The 19048-nt window shown below is 47.4% G+C and overlaps 1 protein-coding gene across 2 annotated transcripts in view; it reads right to left on the minus strand.

Annotated features, from left to right (window-relative positions):
- The window catches only part of RHOQ (ras homolog family member Q), a 35644-nt gene that overhangs the window by 1747 nt on the left and 14849 nt on the right, over positions 1 to 19048 (minus strand). For both annotated transcript variants that reach the window (XM_028724843.2, XM_028724842.2), the window contains exons 3-4: positions 6455 to 6619; positions 2011 to 2106 (exon numbers count right to left, since the gene is read on the minus strand). In XM_028724843.2, the coding sequence (XP_028580676.2) occupies positions 2011 to 2106; positions 6455 to 6619 (261 nt within the window). The remainder of the gene's footprint in view (positions 1 to 2010; positions 2107 to 6454; positions 6620 to 19048) is intronic.

The raw sequence follows: 19048 nt of genomic DNA on the forward strand, positions 1-19048 counted from the left end.
TAAGAACGGACCTCCGGAACGAATTAAGTACTTAACCCGAGGTACCACTGTACACCTGAAGGAGAATTTCCATCCCCATCGTTCAGCCCCGGACGCTGAGCTCCAGCTCCGAGGGTCTTCTGGCAATTCCCTCACTGTGAGAACTAAGGTTATAGGGAAACAGGCAGAGGGCCTTCTCGGTAGTGGCCCCTGCCCTGTGGAACACTGTCCCATCAGGTGTCAAAGAGATAAGTAACTACCTTGGTTCCTGAACGGCTTAGTTGTTGAACAAATCGGCTCCCGGACGCCGCAAACCCAGAAGTGTTCTGGTTTGTGAACGTTTTTCAGAAGCCAACCATCCAACGCAGCTTCTGCTTGAGTGCAGGAAGCTCCTGCAGCCAATCAGAAGCCACACCTTGGTTTTCGAACCGTTTCAGGAGTCGAATGGATTCCCAGAACGGATTACGTTTGAGAACCAAGGTGCCACTGTATACAACTTTTAGAAGACATCTGAAGGCAGCCCTGTATAGAGAGGTTTTCAATGTTTTGGTATTTTATTATGTTTCTATATATAATGGAAGCCACCCAGAGTCAGTCAGATCAGTGGGGTATTATTATTATTTAGGACAAGGGCCATGGTGGTTTGCACAGCAGCTGGAAGGAAGCATCCGACTTAGATCTCAATTTTGTAGAGATTAAACTCTCCAGCAGGAATAAGCCGATAAACAAAAGTAGCTGTGGTAACGTGGCATCACCTCGACCGATATTTTAAGTAATATTCATTTTGGAATGCCCTAAAGGTAAGGCTAAACATTTTAAGTCTCAATGGCTCGCTTCATTAATGTGTTTTATTGCTTTCTGTTGTGAAGAGTTGTTTTCTAATTATTAGAAAAGTATTAAATGGGCCACCCTCGTCAGGAATATTAAGGCTATGTTTTATTCATGAGCAAACCGGCTTCATTAACGGCTAATATTGTGCTGTGCTCACTAATTCGGCTATCTCCGTGTGCACCAAATACAGCAACCTCCGGTCACTGCTGTTTTCTGCGGAAAGGTTTTCCACTAAATAAGTCTGAAAAGAAGAATTGTGCCATTTGACATTTTTGTTGATTAGAGAATTCACACTCCATCCAGAATGAAGTTGAGCACTGGGGTCATCATGAAAATGCACTCTCTGCGACATTATTGCCCAAACCATTTGCTCGCCAAGATCAGGCTCTGCAAAAACAGAAAGCTTACAGTGGAAACTGGCATGCGACAGCACTGATTGGCTGGTGCCTGTGCTGTCATGAGCTCACCTCCCGTTCTCAGATGCAATTTTAAAAATTGTTTCAGAAACAAGGCAATTTTTTTAAAAAAAACCAAACAAACAGGCACAATTATTTTCCTAGTTTTTCAATCAGTGCCACATGACAAATGCAAATAATTGGTTGACAGGGCATCTATCTATCTGTCACTCAATTGGCAAAGGACAACTATTTGCAAGGGCTTGGGATAACACTCCCCCGTGGCTTTGCGCTGAAAGGTTTATTTCTGGTACCCCACCTCAAAGTGAAATGCAAATTCCAAGTGTTATCAGTATTGACCAATGCTGTCATATAATGCCATCTAGGTAGGCACACACAATTACATTGCATTTGCGGAACTACAGGGCCTTCTCAGTGATGGCACCTCCTAGCCTCCCTCACAAATGGGGTTAAGAGAGCCGTGTCAGTTTGGAGGGCATTTGGGGAAAACAGAAAACAAGTTGTCTTCATGTCCTTATTCAGCTCTGTTTTGCTGCTGGTGGTGTTGTGACAGTGTTGCTGTTTCCTTATGTTTTTATATGTCTTGATTTTATACTGACGTTAAGCACCTTGCAGATCCTTTTGGATGCATCGGCAAGAATAAAATAAATGTTAAAGGCTGGTACACTTTTTTTAAAAAGTGAGAGAGAAAGGGTGAAGAGAAGAGGGAAGGAGAGAATACAGCACGCAACAGAGGAGGAAACTCCAGACCAGATGCCTCCAAATCTCTAAATGGCCAGCTTACCTCTTTTGCCAATTTCTGTCCCTGCTCCATACAAATTGGTTTCTCCTTCATGTCATTCAGCCTTGCTAAAGTTTTGGGGTCATCACGGAGATCGATCTGTTAGGAAATAAATGTGCACACTTTCTTATGTTCACTTCAGAATCCACTTTAGATATTTAAAAACAAAACAAAAACCAGACACATAGGATTGAATCCACTTAGGTCCCAGGGAAATGAATGGGACTTTGAGTCAGTCATTACTAACTTCGCATTAAATACTAGGGGTCTGAAGTGCAACTAACTTAGGTTGGACCCAACCCATATTCTGAGAGTTAAATTGGCAAGACCTGAGAGTAAAAAGGGGTTCTCTCTTAGCTATAATAATAATAATAATAATAATAATAATAATAATAATAATAATAATAATTTATTATTTGTACCCTGCCCATCTGGCTGGGTTTCCCCAGCCACTCTGGGCGGCTTCCAACAAAGATGAAAGATACACTAAAATTTCACATATTAAAAACTTCCCTGAACAGGGCTGCCTTCAGATGTCTTCTGAATGTCAGGTTTATCGCTTTGACATCTGATGCGAGGGCGTTCCACATGGCGGGCGCCACTACCGAGAAGGGCCTCTGCCTTGTTCCCTGTAACTTGGCCTCTCGCAGTGAGGGAACTGCCAGAAGGCCCTCGGAGCTGGACCTCAGTGTCCGGGCAGAACGATGGGGGAGGAGACGCTCCTTCAGATATACTGGACCAAGGCCGTTTAGGGCTTTAAAGGTCAGCACCAACACTTTGAATTGTGCTCGGAAACGTACTGGGAGCCAATGTAGGTCTTTCAAGACCGGTGTTATATGGTCTCGGCGGCCGCTCCCAGTCACCAGTCTAGCTGCCGCATTCTGGATTAGTTGTAGTTTCCGGGTCACCTTCAAAGGTAGCCCCACGTAGCTATGCTATGTTCTGAGTGGAAACGGGTGGAGAACATACCTTTCTGCAGATGCAATTAGAAGTTGCAATAACAACAATAATAATAATAATAATAATAATAATTTTTTTTAAAAAAAATTATATCCCCCTCATTTAGTCAGGTTGCCCAGCCACTCTGGGCAGCTTCCAACACATATGGAAACATAAGAGTTTCCTAAGCCCAGGACAGTGTCTGCTGCAGGATGATAATTCCTGTGCCCCACAAATAACCCAGAGATGCATTTTAAATAAAAGGACACATTCTACTCATGTAAAAACACGCTGATTCCGTGGGCCGGACTGAGAAGGCGATTGGACTGCATCCGGCCCCCAGGCCTGAGGTTGCCTACCCCTGTGTTATAGCTAAGCAGGTCTGGATCTAAACATCTCTCTGATGGGACAGTGCCTGGGAACCCTATGCATTTGTAGGGGAGAATTAGTGGGAAGAGAGATGGGGGGTTAACTCCCTGGCTGTGTGTTTATACTTGGGGGGGGGGGGGAGAGAGAGCGAGCCCAGCCAGCTCCAAGTTCAGAAAGAGCTGAGAAGGAAAACACCTAGAGGTAGGGCCCTCAGTCATTTCTCCCCTGCATTGCTAAAAGGTAAAGGACCCCTGACAGTTAAGTCCAGTCGTAGACGACTCTGGGGTTGCAGTGTTCATCTTGCTTTATTGGCCGAGTGAGCTGACGTTTGTCCGCAGGCAGTTTTTCCGAGTCATGTGGCCAGCATGACTAAGCCACTTCTGGCGAAACCAGAGCAGCGCACGGAAACGCAGTTTACCTTCCTGCCAGAACGGTACCTATTTATCCACTTGCACTATGACGTGCTTTCAAACTGCTAGGTTGGCAGGAGCTGGGACCGAGCAACGGGAGCTCACCCTGTCGCAGGGATTCGAACTGCTGACCTTCCGATCGGCAAGCCCTAGGCTCAGTGGTTTACACCACAGCGCCACCCACGTCCCTGCATTGCTACTATTAAGCAAACCCATATTTTGGAAATGTGTGTTTTCCATCCTATTGTGTCATTCCATCCTGACTCTAAAAGCAGTTTCACACTTCCCTTTTCAATACGGAAAATAATAAAAACAGTAAGACCTGCAATTCAGTTTCTTTTTCCAATCGTCCGCCGAAAAGAACTTTGTAAGAGCTGGACCTTACAGTGCCGCAGCGACCACTCAAGTATATATAAATGCAAAGTATCTCAGAAGAAAGAAGGTGGATCCCCCCCCCCCCCGCAGGTCTGCCTTCCGTCTGATAGGCCTGAACTTATTCTGTCCACCTCACACAAGAGGCTTGGATTTTCCCCCCCTCCCCCAGCGACAACAAAGATTGGCCGATGACCACGAGGATCTTATTTCCATCTCTCGCAGGATGTGATACAGAGCCTTGCCTGAGTCACCAGCCTGCATCCCACAACTGCTGCTTTTATCACCCAGTGTTCAATACGCAGAGCACATCCAAGATGCAGATCTTTGCTTGCATCCTAAATTTTGGCATCGGTCTTAACTTTAGCTGGGGGCGTGGGGGGGGGGTCTCATGTACAAAGGAGGTTCATCCAACTCAAGAGCATGGCTTGCAACACAATTCTGAATTCCTCCTCAGGGCAGTTCCTCCGTTCCCTGGTTTCATTGTTGTGCGCTGATCACACAAGGAATAGAGGACTCTTATCACCTCTAAAATGTGATTATTCTTGAATAACCCCCTGCTCTATTTGTTGCAGACTAGAAATACAATGGTACCTTGGGTTAAGAACTTAATTCGTTCTGGAGGTCCGTTCTTAACCTGAAACTGTTCTTAACCTGAGGTACCACCAGCGGCGTAGCGTGGGTTGTCAGCACCCGGGGCAAGGCAAGTAATTTGCGCCCCCTAACCCATGGATTTGTGCCCCCTAACCCATGGATTTGCCCTAACCCCAGATGTTGCGCCCGGCCCCCCCTGCACCCCCCACGCTACGCCACTGGGTACCACTTTAGCTAATGGGGCGTCTCACTGCCGCCACACCGCTGGTGCGCAATTTCTGTTCTCATCCTGAGGTAAAGTTCTTAACCCAAGGTACTATTTCTGGGTTAGCGGAGTCTGTAACCTGAAGAGTATGTAACCTGAAGCGTCTGTAACACTGAGGTACCACTGTATACAGCAAGGAAAGTCTGTATACATGGCAGAAGCAAGAAACTATGGTAATAGGTTTGTGTGTGTGCGCGCACACAAGTGCTGTAAGTCACTTGGAGACCTTTGAGTGACAAGCGACTAATTAAGTGAAATCAATGAATGAAATGGAACAACGGGGCTGGGTCAAAGGGGGAGTGGCTTGAGCCAGGCTAGAAAAATGGAATCCGCCTTTCTACTAAGTCAGGCCATTGGTCCAGCCAGCTCAGAGCTGTCCACATTGCCTAGCAACTGCTACCCAAGATTTCAGACAAGAATCTGTCTGGATCCTACTTGGAGATGCCCAGAATTTAACCTAGGACCTTCTGCACTGTATGGGCAATCCGGAAGATAAATTGCATTTCAAGGAGTTAGTGATCTGACATGGTTACCTGCCTGTTCCTTCCCCCTCCCTGTCTCTTGCTAAGTTCTTCGATGGCGTGGAGAACAGGCTTTAATGATCAGCTGGGAGGAAGTGATAGTGCTAGGTACCTTCTTTGATGCTGGACATTGTTTTGAGAAAATGAGGCATTAGGAGGAGGTGGCTAATGAATAATCTGCATGTACCCAGTCAGGCGAGCCACACAGGCTAGCTAGCTGTAAATCGGATGGTTGTGGGCAGTTTTTGAGAAGCTCGTGCACGGACTGATCAGCCGCGGGGCCGTGCAAACTGAAGCTACCTGGGGGAGTCACTTTGCCGCATCTTGAGGGCTTCCAAGTGGCAGATTGAAGTGCCTGCTTGGTATAAAATATTTAATCTTTTCACTTTTGTATTGCTTCTGAATCTCCTTTTAAAAGAACCACCTTGCATTTGGCAAGACATGCGCTCAAAGCAGATTGCTCTACGGCTGAGCCACAGCTGAACTGCGGCGGAGAAGGGATGCTATGAAGAAACATGACCAAGGAGGGAATGTAAGCCAGGCTGACAGTGAAGAAGGGAAGGGTCAGGCACGAGCCTAGGGGTGTCAGTTCAGCCTAGGGAAGTGTGGGAACCACCACCCTGGACCAAACACTCGCCCAAGCTAAACCCGCTACCAGCCCTGCTTTGCCCTCTTCTAGTGTTTTTGCCTGGCTGGAACGTGCCTGCGAATTCTGGTAATGCTTCTTGTTTGCCTGCGTGGACGACAGAGACGGGCTATTGGTTGTGTGTGTGCAGAAACGAGTCTTATGTACGAAGGCAACAGTCACATTCAGTGCTCTGCCCATTTGCCTCTGGTCCTGCCCATCACACTGGCAGGGAATGTGGGTCGTGGTCTGGAAAAGATTCGGAGAGAGGGATCTGGGCTGAGTATAACAGAACAGGGTGGGGGTGTTTATCTGCATTCGTTCACATAAAACACGCAACATCCAGACCTACCTGGGTTCCGACTAACAAATAGGGTACATTCGGCGCATATTCCTTCAATTCCGGCACCCACTCCTCCTTCACATTCTGAAAGGAAGCTGGATTCACCACCGAGAAGCAGATGAGGAAGACGTCAGTCATGGGGTACGACAGCGGCCTCAGGCGATCATAGTCTTCCTGGCAACAGAAGGATGTTTTTAGAAATTCATCGTTTCTCCAACAGTACCTTATGTTTGGGCCTCTTTGATATCTGCTTTGCTGTTAGTGGTAAATCCATTTGGTCAAATAAACTAAATACCAAAAAATCACATCTTTCCTCCAAGCAGCTCAAGGCAGTGTCTGTGTGTGTGAACATATATTGTATTTTTTGCTCTTTAAGACTTTTTCCCTCCTAAAAAGTAAGGGGAGATGTGTGTGCGTCTTATGGAGTGAATGCAGGCTGCACAGCTATCCCAGAAGCCAGAACAGCAAGAGGGATTGCTGCTTTCACTGCACAGCAATCCCTCTTGCTGTTCTGGCTTCTGGGATTCAGAATATTTTTTTTCTTGTTTTCCTCCTCGAAAAACTAGGTGCGTCTTGTGGTCTGGTGCGTCTTATAGAGCGAAAAATACAGTAGTAAGATGCTTTCTACTGAGTCAGACCATTGGCCCCTTTAGCTCAATATTGTTTGCACTGGCTGGCAGCTGCTCTTCAGGTTTTCAGCCAAGAGATCTCTCCCAGCCCTACCCGGAGTTGCCTGGGATTGAACCTGATGGGTTTACTATGCAGCTACGGCCATTTCACAAAGCTATGGAGTTCTTTCCCCATTTTACCCTCCGTTAAAGATGGCGCATGCTGAAACACAGTTCATTTAAGCGAGCTTTATGGCCCTTTAAATCTGTGCTTACCCAGCCCCAGGCTGACACTTTAACCATTATACCACACTGCCCTCTTAGGCAGGTTTCTGGCCTTAACCTGTTCTACAGCTTTGCACTTGCTGTGTGTAGACAGAAGGGCTGTGATGGACCTGCTCATTTCGACACAAGACCGTCTGCCTCCACCTTTAGCCATCTTTATGTCTGGTAGAGAACAAAGCTGAGGGAAGAACATTGTTAATGTTTCTTCCGAAATACAGTACTTTCTGAGGTCATCTACTGAATTACCTCAATTCTACTGGATATTGTGATGGCTTAAAAAAAATTAGTAGTGTTGGCTCATGGAGGTCACTGGCCATTAACAACTAGAGATACAAACTTTCATGTAAAAAAGACAGTAAACCTAACTTGTGACACACAGCACATGATAATCCCTATTTTGCATGCCTTAGTTCTTTCTACCCCCAGTCATTATACTGGCAAAAGCCAGAATAATGGGTGGAGAACACAGGAAAATCTAAAAGTAACCTTCCAACTACAAATTAGGTTTCTTAACAAAACATACAGTCTTCAGATTGTTGTAAGACTGAAGACATTGGTTTATGAGAGAGCTAAGAGTGATCTGAGAGGGGCAGCACTACCTGGGTATACATATATTGTTCTTTTGTCCCTCTTTCACCTCTGAGCAAATAGGTTTGGCAGGTTTTTGAAAGAATACAAGAGCAAAACCTGTTTGATCAGGCCAGGCCCTCTCAGAGGTCCAGAGAGGCCGGTTCTAGCTCCAGCATTTGAAGCCCTTCACCATAATACATAATAAAAACATGGCAATACACGAAAATGAAATAAACAAAATAAGTACGCAGTGGCAAAATCCATGCTGGGGTTCATTAGGAGAGGAACTGAAAACAAATTTGCCCAAATCATAATGTCATTGATACAAATCTGCAGTGCGAATGCATTTCGAGTACAGTGGTACCTCGGGTTACATACACTTCAGGTTACATACGCTTCAGGTTACAGACTCCACTAACCCAGAAATAGTGCTTCAGGTTAAGAACTTTGCTTCAGGATAATAACAGAAATCGGGCTCCGGCGGCGCGGCAGCAGCAGGAGGCCCCATTAGCTAAAGTGGTGCTTCAGGTTAAGAACAGTTTCAGGTTAAGAACAGACCTCCGGAACAAATTACCGTATTTTTTGCACCATAACACTCACTTTTTTCCTCCTAGAAAGTAAGGGGAAATGTCTGTGCGTGTTATGGAGGGAATGCCTACGGGTGGCGGGGGGATCTGCTGCAGTCGTGAGCAGAGGATCCATGGTTCCCCTTCCTTCCCTCCTCCGTGGCTCGCTTTGAAACAGCAAAGCGGGAGAAGAACCGCTGAGTGGGGAGGAGAGAGGGACAGAGAGCCTGCTTCTTTAAAGGAGCAAAGCGGGAGAGGAGAGGAGCCGCTTACACGAGTGTAAGCAGCTCCTGTCCGGTTGGTTCCTTTAAAGCAAGCAGGCTCTCTGTCCCTCTCTCCTCCCCACTCAGCTCGCTACATAGCAGCAAAGTTTTTCAGCTCCCTAAGCCGGGGATGAGCGGGGAGGAGAGAGAAAAGCAGAGCCTGCTTGCTTTAAAGGAACAAAGTGGGAGAGGAGCCTTCTCCCCTTATACCCCTCTTCTTCATTATTAGCAGCATCCTTCTCCACCCACCCCACGCGTGTTCCTTCTCCCCTTAAACCCATCTTCTGCATTATTAGCAGCATCCTTCTCCACACACCCCACGCGTGCTCCTTGTCCCTTGAGTGCTTTTCCTTCCCTCCCCACTTAAAACGTGGTTACAAAGCACGGATCCACATGGATCCTCAGGATTTTTGCACTGGGTCACCCCAAATTCACCATCAGATCACATAGCATGTCCATGGCTACATCTTGCACCAAAAAAATCACGCACCCAGTGTTGCCTGGGGCCGCAGTGGTGCAAAAACATGGTTACAAAGCATGGATCCACATGGATCCTCAGGATTTTTGCATTGGACTACTCCAAACTCACTGTCAGATCACATGTCTGTGGCCAGAGCATGAACCACAAAAATCATACATCCACTGTTTCGTTTAGAATATTTTTTTTCTTGTTTTCCTCCTCTAAAAACTACGTGCATGTTATGGTCAGGTGCGTGTTATAGAGCGAAAAATACGGTAAGTACTTAACCCGAGGTACCGCTGTACCGTATACAGTTCTGGTGGCGTCGTAAACAAAAGGATATTTTAGAGTTGGAAAAGGTTCAGAAAAAGGCCACCAAAATGATCGGGGGGGGGGGGGGCAACTCCCCTATGAAAGAAGGTTGCAGCATTTGGGACTTTTTAGTTTAGAGAAAAGGCAAGTACGAGATGACATGATAGAAGATTACAACATTATCTATGGTGTAGAGAAAGTGGATGGAGAGAGAAATTCTCCCTGCTCCCTGCTTTCCCACAGGTTGGCCACTGTGAGTACAGGATGCTGGGCTAGATAAGCCAGTAGGGCGTACTGAATTTGTCAACGTTCAAATTCCCCAAATCAGGAGTGCTAAAAAGTTGGAACATGACTTGGGAATTCAAAATATATTTTGGTCAAATTAATATAATTTAGTATTGCTTGGTAAAAGGTGTGTAACATTGCATGGCAATCGTTAAAAATGATTGCCAAGTGCTTGCAACTATCTATTACTTAACACTACCTGACCTTTACCAGAAGGTAAAATTAAAAATATTTAGTTTTCTGAAAGCCCTTTATGTGCTTCTTCACCAAACATGGTCTTACCAAGCTAAATGTTGTCCGGTCATGCAAAAACTTGTTTTTAAGGCCACTCGCTGAAGACCTTTCTCTCTCTTTTTATATATACAGTGGTGCCTTGGGTTAAGAACTTAATTCGTTCTGGAGGTCCGTTGTTAACCTGAAACTGTTCTTAACCTGAAGCACCACTTTAGCTAATGGGGCCTCCTGCTGCTGCCGCGCCGCTGGAGCACAATTTCTGTTCTCATCCTGAAGCAAAGTTCTTAACTCGAGGTAATATTTCTGGGTTAGCGGAGTCTGTAACCTGAAGCGTCTGTAACCTGAGGTACCACTGTACTTTATTCTCTTTCTCAAAACAATTTTGCATCATTTATCTCGATGCTGCTAATCAGAGAGAGAGGCAAGGGGTTAGCTGAAACTCCACCCCCCACCCCAAATCACTGAAAATCTTATCCCAATGCCCTTCTGACTTTTGAGATTTCAGCAAGGGTTGCCCACACACTTTCAAACAAATCTTAACTTAGCCAGAAGGGCTACAAACACAGCACTCTCTTTTTAAACCAGAAAGCCAATCTATGGAGAACACTGGATTGGGAGCCATCATTTAATACCAGATTCCTTGTGTTGTCCAACGTCCCTCATAATCATGGTGTTCATGTAGCCTGGGGTGGGAGCACAAGTCAGGCTACAACAGGAATGGCCAACATGGTGCTCTCCAGATGCTCACAGAATCATACAGCTGGAAGGGACCCTGAGGTTCATCTAGCCCCCATCGTTCTGCCCAGACACTGAGGTCCAGCGCCAAGGGCCTTCTGGCTGTTCCCTCACTGCGAGTTACAGGGAACCAGGCAGAGGGCCTTCTCAGTAGTGGCACCCGCCCTGTGGAAGGCCCTCCCACCAGATGTCAAAGAGAACAACAACCACCAGACATTTAGAAGACATCTGAAGGCAGCCCTGTTTAGGGAAGCTTTTAATGTCTGATGCATTACTGTATTTTAATATTTTGTTGGAAGCCGCCCAGAGTGGCTGGGGAAGCTCAGCCAGATGGGCGGGGTATAAATAATAATAATAAATGATGATGATGATGATGATGATGCAGGAGTCTTCGGCCTAACGTGGAGCTCGAACCCACAACCCTGAGATTAAGAGTCTCATGCTCTACCAACTATTGGACTACAACTCCCATAATCCCTGGCTGAGCTGCCAGGACTTGCAGCCAAATAATATCTGGAGGTTAACCATGAGCTACCTTCCAACGGATAAATAAATGCACACAGCTCCTCCGACACATTCAGGTTCTCAGGCGTTCAAACCAGGCCCCGAACCAGGAAGCAATCCCCAATAAAACCCCAACCGCATTTGCACACACAGAGAGATTCATTCGACTGACTTTCTAGCTCGGAGGAGGAGGGAGTGGGCTTCTTGAGGCATGAAAAATATTAGAAGAACTTGAGTGGAATATGTTGCGCACACGGGGAAGAAGCGAAAGGGGATGAAGTCATGTTTGAAGCACCCACCCACGTATTCCTTTGGCTGGGAAACGGAGGGGTCCTGCTGGAGAAGCAGCCTTAGAAAAAGGAGCGAGAGCAAAAGCTCTCAAAAACGAGACACAGAAACAGCTTCAAAGGCTGCCTTTCTGCACTGGCTGGAAAGGATGCAGGAGAGAGAGAGAGAGAGAGAGAGAGAGAGAGAGAGAGAGAGAGAGAGAGAGAAGCAGCAGTTTGCACATAGCTTCACATCAGGTTGCGATTTCTGAAATATACGCACAAGGAATCTGAACCGGGAGCAGCTATCAACCCGCTGCTCTCCAAATGCATTGGACTACAACTCCCAGCCAGCACAGCCGAGAGCTATAGTCCCAAACAGCTGGGAACTACCGCATATCGGCACCCTTCTGCTGTATAAACCTGACCTCAGGTAAACACAATACAGCGGACGCTTGGGTTGCGAATGTGGGGTGCACGTTAGCAACCCATGTCTGCACACGTGTGGGTTGTGATTCTGTGATTCTGCGCATGAGCAATTTAGCGCTTCTGCGCATGTGCAACCGCCGAAACCTGGAAGTAACCCGTTCCGGTACTTCTGGGTTTCGGTGGTCCGCAACCCGAAAAAATGCAACCTGAAGCAGCTGTAACCCGAGGTATGACTGTATAGTGTCATCTCTGGAGCTGTTTGCGCTGATGCAAAGCTTGGATCCCGGCAATCGGAAGCCACAAGCTAGCTGTCTAGAAATTGTGTGACAAGCTTGTAACTGTGTGAGGAGTCTCTAAAAAATAAATAAATGGTGGTTTCCAACCAGTGGATTAGGCTCCGTGTCACTATGCGCCCTCCTGCCACCCTCCAGCAACTGCAAAGTGTGTCAGTAACGCTGGCTGAGAGATTGGAGGCTACAGAATGCTACCTTCCTCTACCTAGGCAAGAGAAGAGCAGACTCTTGAATGCCCTCTTGGTGCTTTGCTGGACTCCAAGTCTCATCAGCCCCATCCGGGATGGTCAGGGATGATGGGAGTTGTAGTCCGGTAACATCTGTAAGGCCACAGGGTCCTCATCCGCGAGCTCCACTTCCCTCCACTGACCCTACTAAACAGAGCTGGAGCAGCCAAAAGAAATAGAGAAATTGAAAAGAACATTGTTCATGTATAGGATAACACTGGCCAGAATCTTAGTAGCAAGAAATTGGAAAAATACAGCAATACCTAACACGGCAGATTGGCAAATCCTAATGGTAGAATACCTGCAGCTAGCAAAGACAACGGGAAGGATAAGAGGCCAAGCAAAACAAATAGTCTATAGGGATTGGAGAATTTTTAAAGAATACTTTAAAAATTATGGTATAAAAGGAAACTTCTTGGCAGAATTAGACTGAACCTTGCATTGTATAAATATAAGTTTGTAGGGAAGTTAACAGAAACTATAAGAAATATGTAACTGTGCGGTATAAGATAATCAACAGATAAAGTACAGCGAGACTAATTGGAAGTCATTTTTAATTTCTTGTTTTATAAGTTCTATAATCGTTCACATCATTGGGAGTAAAAATGATGTTAGTTATAAGAATTGTGTTGTTTCGTATACTGCTATTGTTTGTTTCTCAATTTATAGTTTGTTTGTTTATTTGATTGTATGTTGGTTTGTTGGCTTGTTTGCTTTCCTGGCATAAATGTATCTATTTTAAAACAATAAAGATATAATAAATTTTAAAAATAAAATAAACAGAGCTGGAGGAAAGAACAAAGCAATCCTATGATTCTAGGATGCACAGCAACGACTTCTGCTTCGTTTTGCAAACAGGCGGTGCCAGTGAAGTCAAATGGGACACACGCCGCCAAAAACCACATAGGAGAGACAGGAGATTGTTGAGCTCTGCAGTGGCAACCTGAGAGGAGCTGAGGCTGGGAACTTGAGCCTCAGGGCTTAGAAGAGGGCAGGGAACAGGGACAGCTAGCTGTTTGGCACTTACGTAATGAACTTCTGTACCTATGTGAACTCTGAACTATCAAACAACAGGGAGACCAGAACTACTGCAGAATTAAGGCGGCACATTTTGCATCTCGCAAGGGATCCTCCAACAACCAGCCAGCAGAGCTCTTTCTGGTGGTTGACAGGCTGATGACTCCCACTAGGCCAGCGGTTCTCAACCTGTGGGTCCCCAGATGTTGTTGGACTACAACTCCCATCATCCCTGAGCTCTGGCCTTGCTAGCTAGGGGTGATGGGAGTTGTAGTTCAACAACATCTGGGGACCCACAGGTTGAGAAAGGCTGCACTAGGCGAAGCACCCCTAGCGCTCTCAAAACTCTGCTGTGACCAACCAGGCTGCACCTTTCCAGGACGACGTTGCTCAACTTCAGAGAGACCTCAGTTTTGTGCCTGTTGCAGTTCCAACTGCAGTCTATTGCGAATCACTTTCAGTTTATGCAGCCTGGCGATGTGCGCAAGGTGCCTGCAGCTTCCTACTGGACCATGTTGAGTTGACCCCTTTCCCTCTTCGCTTGTGAAATCTAACATAGGAGGGTTGATGGACCAGAAGGTGGTTAATAATTCTTCACTGCAGGGAGGGGTGGTCCCTGCAACCTTAAAGGAGATGGTTCTCTGGCTACTCCAAAAAAGGCAGACTCCAATCCCATTGGTTTGGACTATCTACCAGCCAGTCACAACACCCCTTTTCCAGGGAAAGGCGTGGAAAAAATTCTGGCGTGCCAACAGCAGACCTTAGACAGAAGACTCATTCCCAGTCTTCTGTATAAACAGGAGCTATTCCCAGTCTGGGTTTAGGCCTGGTCATGGGCCTGATTCAGCCTTGGTTTTTGTGAAAGGCAATTCCCAGCCAAAGGAATGCACATGGCAGAGTTCACATTATTATTATTATTATTATTATTATTATTATTATTATTATTATTATTATTATTATTACCCCGCCCATCTGGCTGGGTTTCCTCAGCCACTCTGGGCGGCTTCCAACAAAGATTCAAAATACATTAAAACATCAGTCATTAAAAACTTCCCTAAACAGGGCTGCCTTCAGATGTCTTCCAAACGTCAGATAGTTGTTTATCACTTTGACATCTGATGGGAGGGTGTTCCACAGGGTGGGTGCCACTACTGAGAAGGCCTTTTATTGTCAACAATAACACAGTTGCGTCTACAGCTCTAGATGCCTAGCATCTAACAAGCTATTCCCAGGTCCGTGCCCTATGGAGCAACAGGGGACCCCTCCCACTACACCAGTTGATGTACCTTCCCCTGACATGCTGGGCACATGCAGCTGGAGACTATGTCTCTGCTCATCCCTTTTCAATCCTCTCCTGGTTCTGGGAAACAGTGGTGCAAGAGAGGATGGGGAAGCAAGCAACCCTTCCCTTGCCTGGTCCCCCTCTTCCTCCAGCTCTGAACTTTCCCCTGCCTCTGCCTCTTGCCTCCTGGCTAGTGCAGGACCCCACAAACCACCGTGACCCTCTCCTGAGACAGACTCCAGCCCCACTCCCCCAGTGCACTCTTGCCCTGCCAGTCCCTGCCAGTTGCCTTGATGGAGGGCCTTTATTGAGAACGGGTCTGAGAGAGTGCAACCTTGCTCCTTCTTCTCGATCTCTCTGTGGCTTTTGAGACCATCGTCCACAGGATCCTGCTGGACAGGCTCCATCAAATGGGTAACTTGGGGTGGCGCTGTGGTCTAAACCAGTGTTTCCCAACCGGTGTTCCGCGGCACACTACTGTGCCGTGAGACATCGGCTGGTGTGCCGTGGGAGGGAGGCGGGCGAGTCGGGCGGCGAGACGCGGGGCGGCGGCGGCGAGCAGCGGCTGCCCAGCGCGGGGCTCTCGCCGTCTGCCTGCCTGGCTGCCTGCCTGACGCGCAAACCCCCGGCGCAGGCGCCCCGCTTGTTGACACGGGAGGGGAGGGGGGAGAGGAAACGCTGCTGGTGTCGCTGCTCCTCGGCGGCGGCTCCTCCTCTCAGCCCGCCCTGCCTATATTTGCACCAATCCCCGCCCACTAAAGCATTCGCGCCTCCCAATGGGAAGCCTTGCCGGGCGGCGGGTGCTGCTGCCTGAGAGTTCTGAAGCCAAGCCCACTTTCCCAGAGACTGGCGGTTCTGAGGGATCCAGGGCAGGGCCGGCGCGCGCGCGCTTCTTGCTGCCCGGGCGCTTGCTCTAATCCCGCCTTCCCTGGGAGGGAGGGATGGCGGTGGCCGCGAGCGTCCGGGGTGGGGCGCGCGCTGGCTCTCCCTGGCGGCCCCCGTGCCTGGCGTTCTATCAGTGCGCCTCCTCTCTCTTTCCCCACCCATCCTCCACGTGCTGCGCTCTAACCCGGAGTTAGAAGCAAATTAGAACACGCCCCCCGTGTGTGGTGTGTTTTTTGTGCTGCTCCTCTTTTTTTAGGGCTTTTTGGCGGCTTTTGGGACGGCGTCGAGGGGTGGCCGCCTCAGCTGCCGCCGTCCCTCAGTCCCTCGCTCTGCTGCCTCCTCCCACCCCGGCAAGGGGGAGGGAAAAAACTTTCACTTTTGTGCGTCCCTCCCGGCGTGACGCTGCGCGCTGACGTCACGGGGCGGGGCTTTAATGGTGGTGTGCCGCGAGATTTTTTTCCGGTAAACAGGTGTGCCGTTGCCCAAAAACGTTTGGGAAACACTGGTCTAAACCACCGAGCCTCTTGGGCTTGCCGATCAGAAGGTCGGTGGTTCGAATCCCCACGAGGGGTGAGCTCCCATTGCTCTGTCCCAGCTCCTGTCAACCTAGCAGTTTGAAAGCACACCAGTGCAAGTAGATAAATAGGTACCTCTGCAGTGGGAAGGTAAACAGTGTTTCTGTGTGCTCTGGTTTCCGTCACAGGTGTTCCGTTGTGCCAGAAGCGGTTTAGTCCTGCTGGCCACATGACTCAGAAAGCTGTGGGTTGCAGTCTGACCCATGGGCCAAAGTCCCATGTTTTCAGCCCCCTGGTAGTGCTAACAGGGCACTATTGTACCCTCAATGCTATTTGACCTCTATATGAAGCCACCGGGAGTGGCCATGAGATTCGGGGCAAGTTGCCATCAGCATGCTGATGACGCCCAGCTCTATTTCTTCACTGTATCTAAATCGGGAGAGACTGTGCTGGCCCTGGACCGGTGCCTGGTTGCAGTGGTGGGCTGGGTGAAAAAAAATAAATGGGCTCTGTTGGAGAATGGTTCTCATGCTTGAGAAACTGACCTACTGAATCCAGCTTTTGTTTCTGGACGCCCAGATGGCTTCTGTCGCTAGTAGCACTTTTTATCAGCTTCAGCTGGTACGGCAGCTGTGGCCATGGCTGCACTAGTACTGCTTGACCACAGTACTCCAGATGGACGGGGTAGAAATAATAATTATTTATTATTATTATTATTATTATTATTATTATTATTATTATTATTATTAGCAACTTCACTTCTGGATTGCTGCAATGCACTCTGTGTGGGGCTTCCCTTGAAGTTGGTCTGGAGTTGCAGAATGTTGCAGCACAGCTACAGACAGAAGTGAGCTGGTTTTAGGAAATTGCACCCGTATTCAGAGATCTGCACTGTCTGCCTATTTGCTGCTGGGTCAAATTTAAGGTTTTGTTGTTGGTATAAAAGGTAACCCCTTCATGGATCACTGCCTTGCTGTGGCGAAGGGGCTTGAAGAACTCAGAGAAGCTATGAACTACCCCGAGCAGGGCACACAAGATGAACAGGTCATAGTGGAGAGTTTTGACCAAATGTGATCCACCTGGAGGAGGAACCGGCAAGCCACTCCAGTCACCTTGCCAACAAAGGTCCGTATAGTTAAAGCCATGGTTTTCCCAATAGTGATGTATGGAAGTGAGAGCTGGACCATAAAGAAGGCTGATCGCCAAAGAATTGATGCTTTTGAATTATGGTGCTGGAGAAGACTCTTGAGAGTCCCATGGACTGCAAGAAGATCAAACGCATCCATTCTTAAGGAAATCAGACCTGAGTGCTCACTGGAAGGACAGGTCGTGAAGCTGAGGCTCCAGTACTTTGGCCACCTCATGAGAAGAGAAGACTCCCTGGAGAAGACACTGATGCTGGGAAAGATGGAGGGCACAAGGAGAAGGGGGCGACAGAGGACGAGATGGTTGGATAGTGTTTTCGAGGTTACCAGCATGAGTTTGACCAAACTGCGGGAGGTAGTGGAGGACAGAGGTGCCTGGCGTGCTCTGGTCCATGGGGTCACGAAGAGTCGGACACGACTAAACGACTAAACAACAACAACAACAACATAAAAGGTAAAGGTAAAGGACCCCTGACAGTTAAGTCCAGTCGCGGACGACTCTGGGGTTCTGGCGCTCATCTCGCTCTACTGGCCGAGGGAGCTGGCGTTTGTCCACAGACAGTTTTTCCGGGTCATGTGGCCAGCATGACTAAGCCGCTTCTGGCGAAACCAAAGCAGCGCATGGAAACGCCGTTTACCTTCCTGCCGGAGCGGTATAAATCTATTTGCACTTTTTTTGGTGTGCTTTTGAACTGCTAGGTTGGCAGGAGCTGGGACAGAATAACGGGACCCCACCCCGTCGCGGGGATTCGAACCACCAACCTTCTGATCGGCAAGCCCAAGAGGCTCAGTGGTTTAGACCACAGTGCCACCCGCGTCTCTAACTATTGGTATAGAAAACTCTTAAATGCTTGGAACCAGCTTACCCCAGATGCCATTTCCCCCCATATGTGCCTATTCAGCTGCTTTTTTCTGCAGAGTAAGTTTCAACATATACAGTCAATACACAACTACATGCTCTTATTTTTGTCGACTTCCCACCCCGTTTTCTATGGAGTTGTTGTTTTTCCCCTTCTGCTGCACCCTAACTTCTATCTGTTAAATCATACCCACAATCTTATAATCTAATTACTTCTGTCGCTCACGGCTCAAATCTTGCTCCCAAGTCCATCATACTGTAATATTTCTTTAAGTATTCTGAAAAAGGCATCCATAGAACGTGTGTATGTTCCACATTTGCAAGCTGCGAATCTCTTTGTGTGGCAGCAAGTAAACTGCAAAACTTCATGCCTATTGGCATTAGAGAAACATCTTCACTACATTGTTTTAGATACCAGCTGAAGCCATTATTATTATTATTATTATTATTATTATTATTATTATTATTAATTTATTATTTATACCCCCACCCATCTGGATGGGTTTCCCTAGCCACTCTGGGCAGCTCCCAACACAATATTAAAAACGCAATAAAACGTCAAACATTAAAAACTTCCCGAAACAAGGCGGCCTTCAGATGTCTTCCAGAAGTCAGATAGTTGTTTATTTCCTTGACATCTGATGGGAGGGCATTCCACAGGGAGGGTGCCACCACCGAGAAGGCCCTGCTCAGATATCTAATTTACTTATGTACATTTGTGTTTTTCTTTCCAGTTGACTTCAAGTGTATTTTATTTATAATTATTTTATGTACACTTTTTAAAAGCTTTGCTGAGCTTACCTGTGTCTTACTGATAATATAATGATCACTAAAACACGGGTGAAATATTATATACAGTGCTT

This window comes from Podarcis muralis, chromosome 3 (genome assembly GCF_964188315.1).
Source record: "Podarcis muralis chromosome 3, rPodMur119.hap1.1, whole genome shotgun sequence".
NCBI classification, from domain to species: domain Eukaryota; kingdom Metazoa; phylum Chordata; class Lepidosauria; order Squamata; family Lacertidae; genus Podarcis; species Podarcis muralis.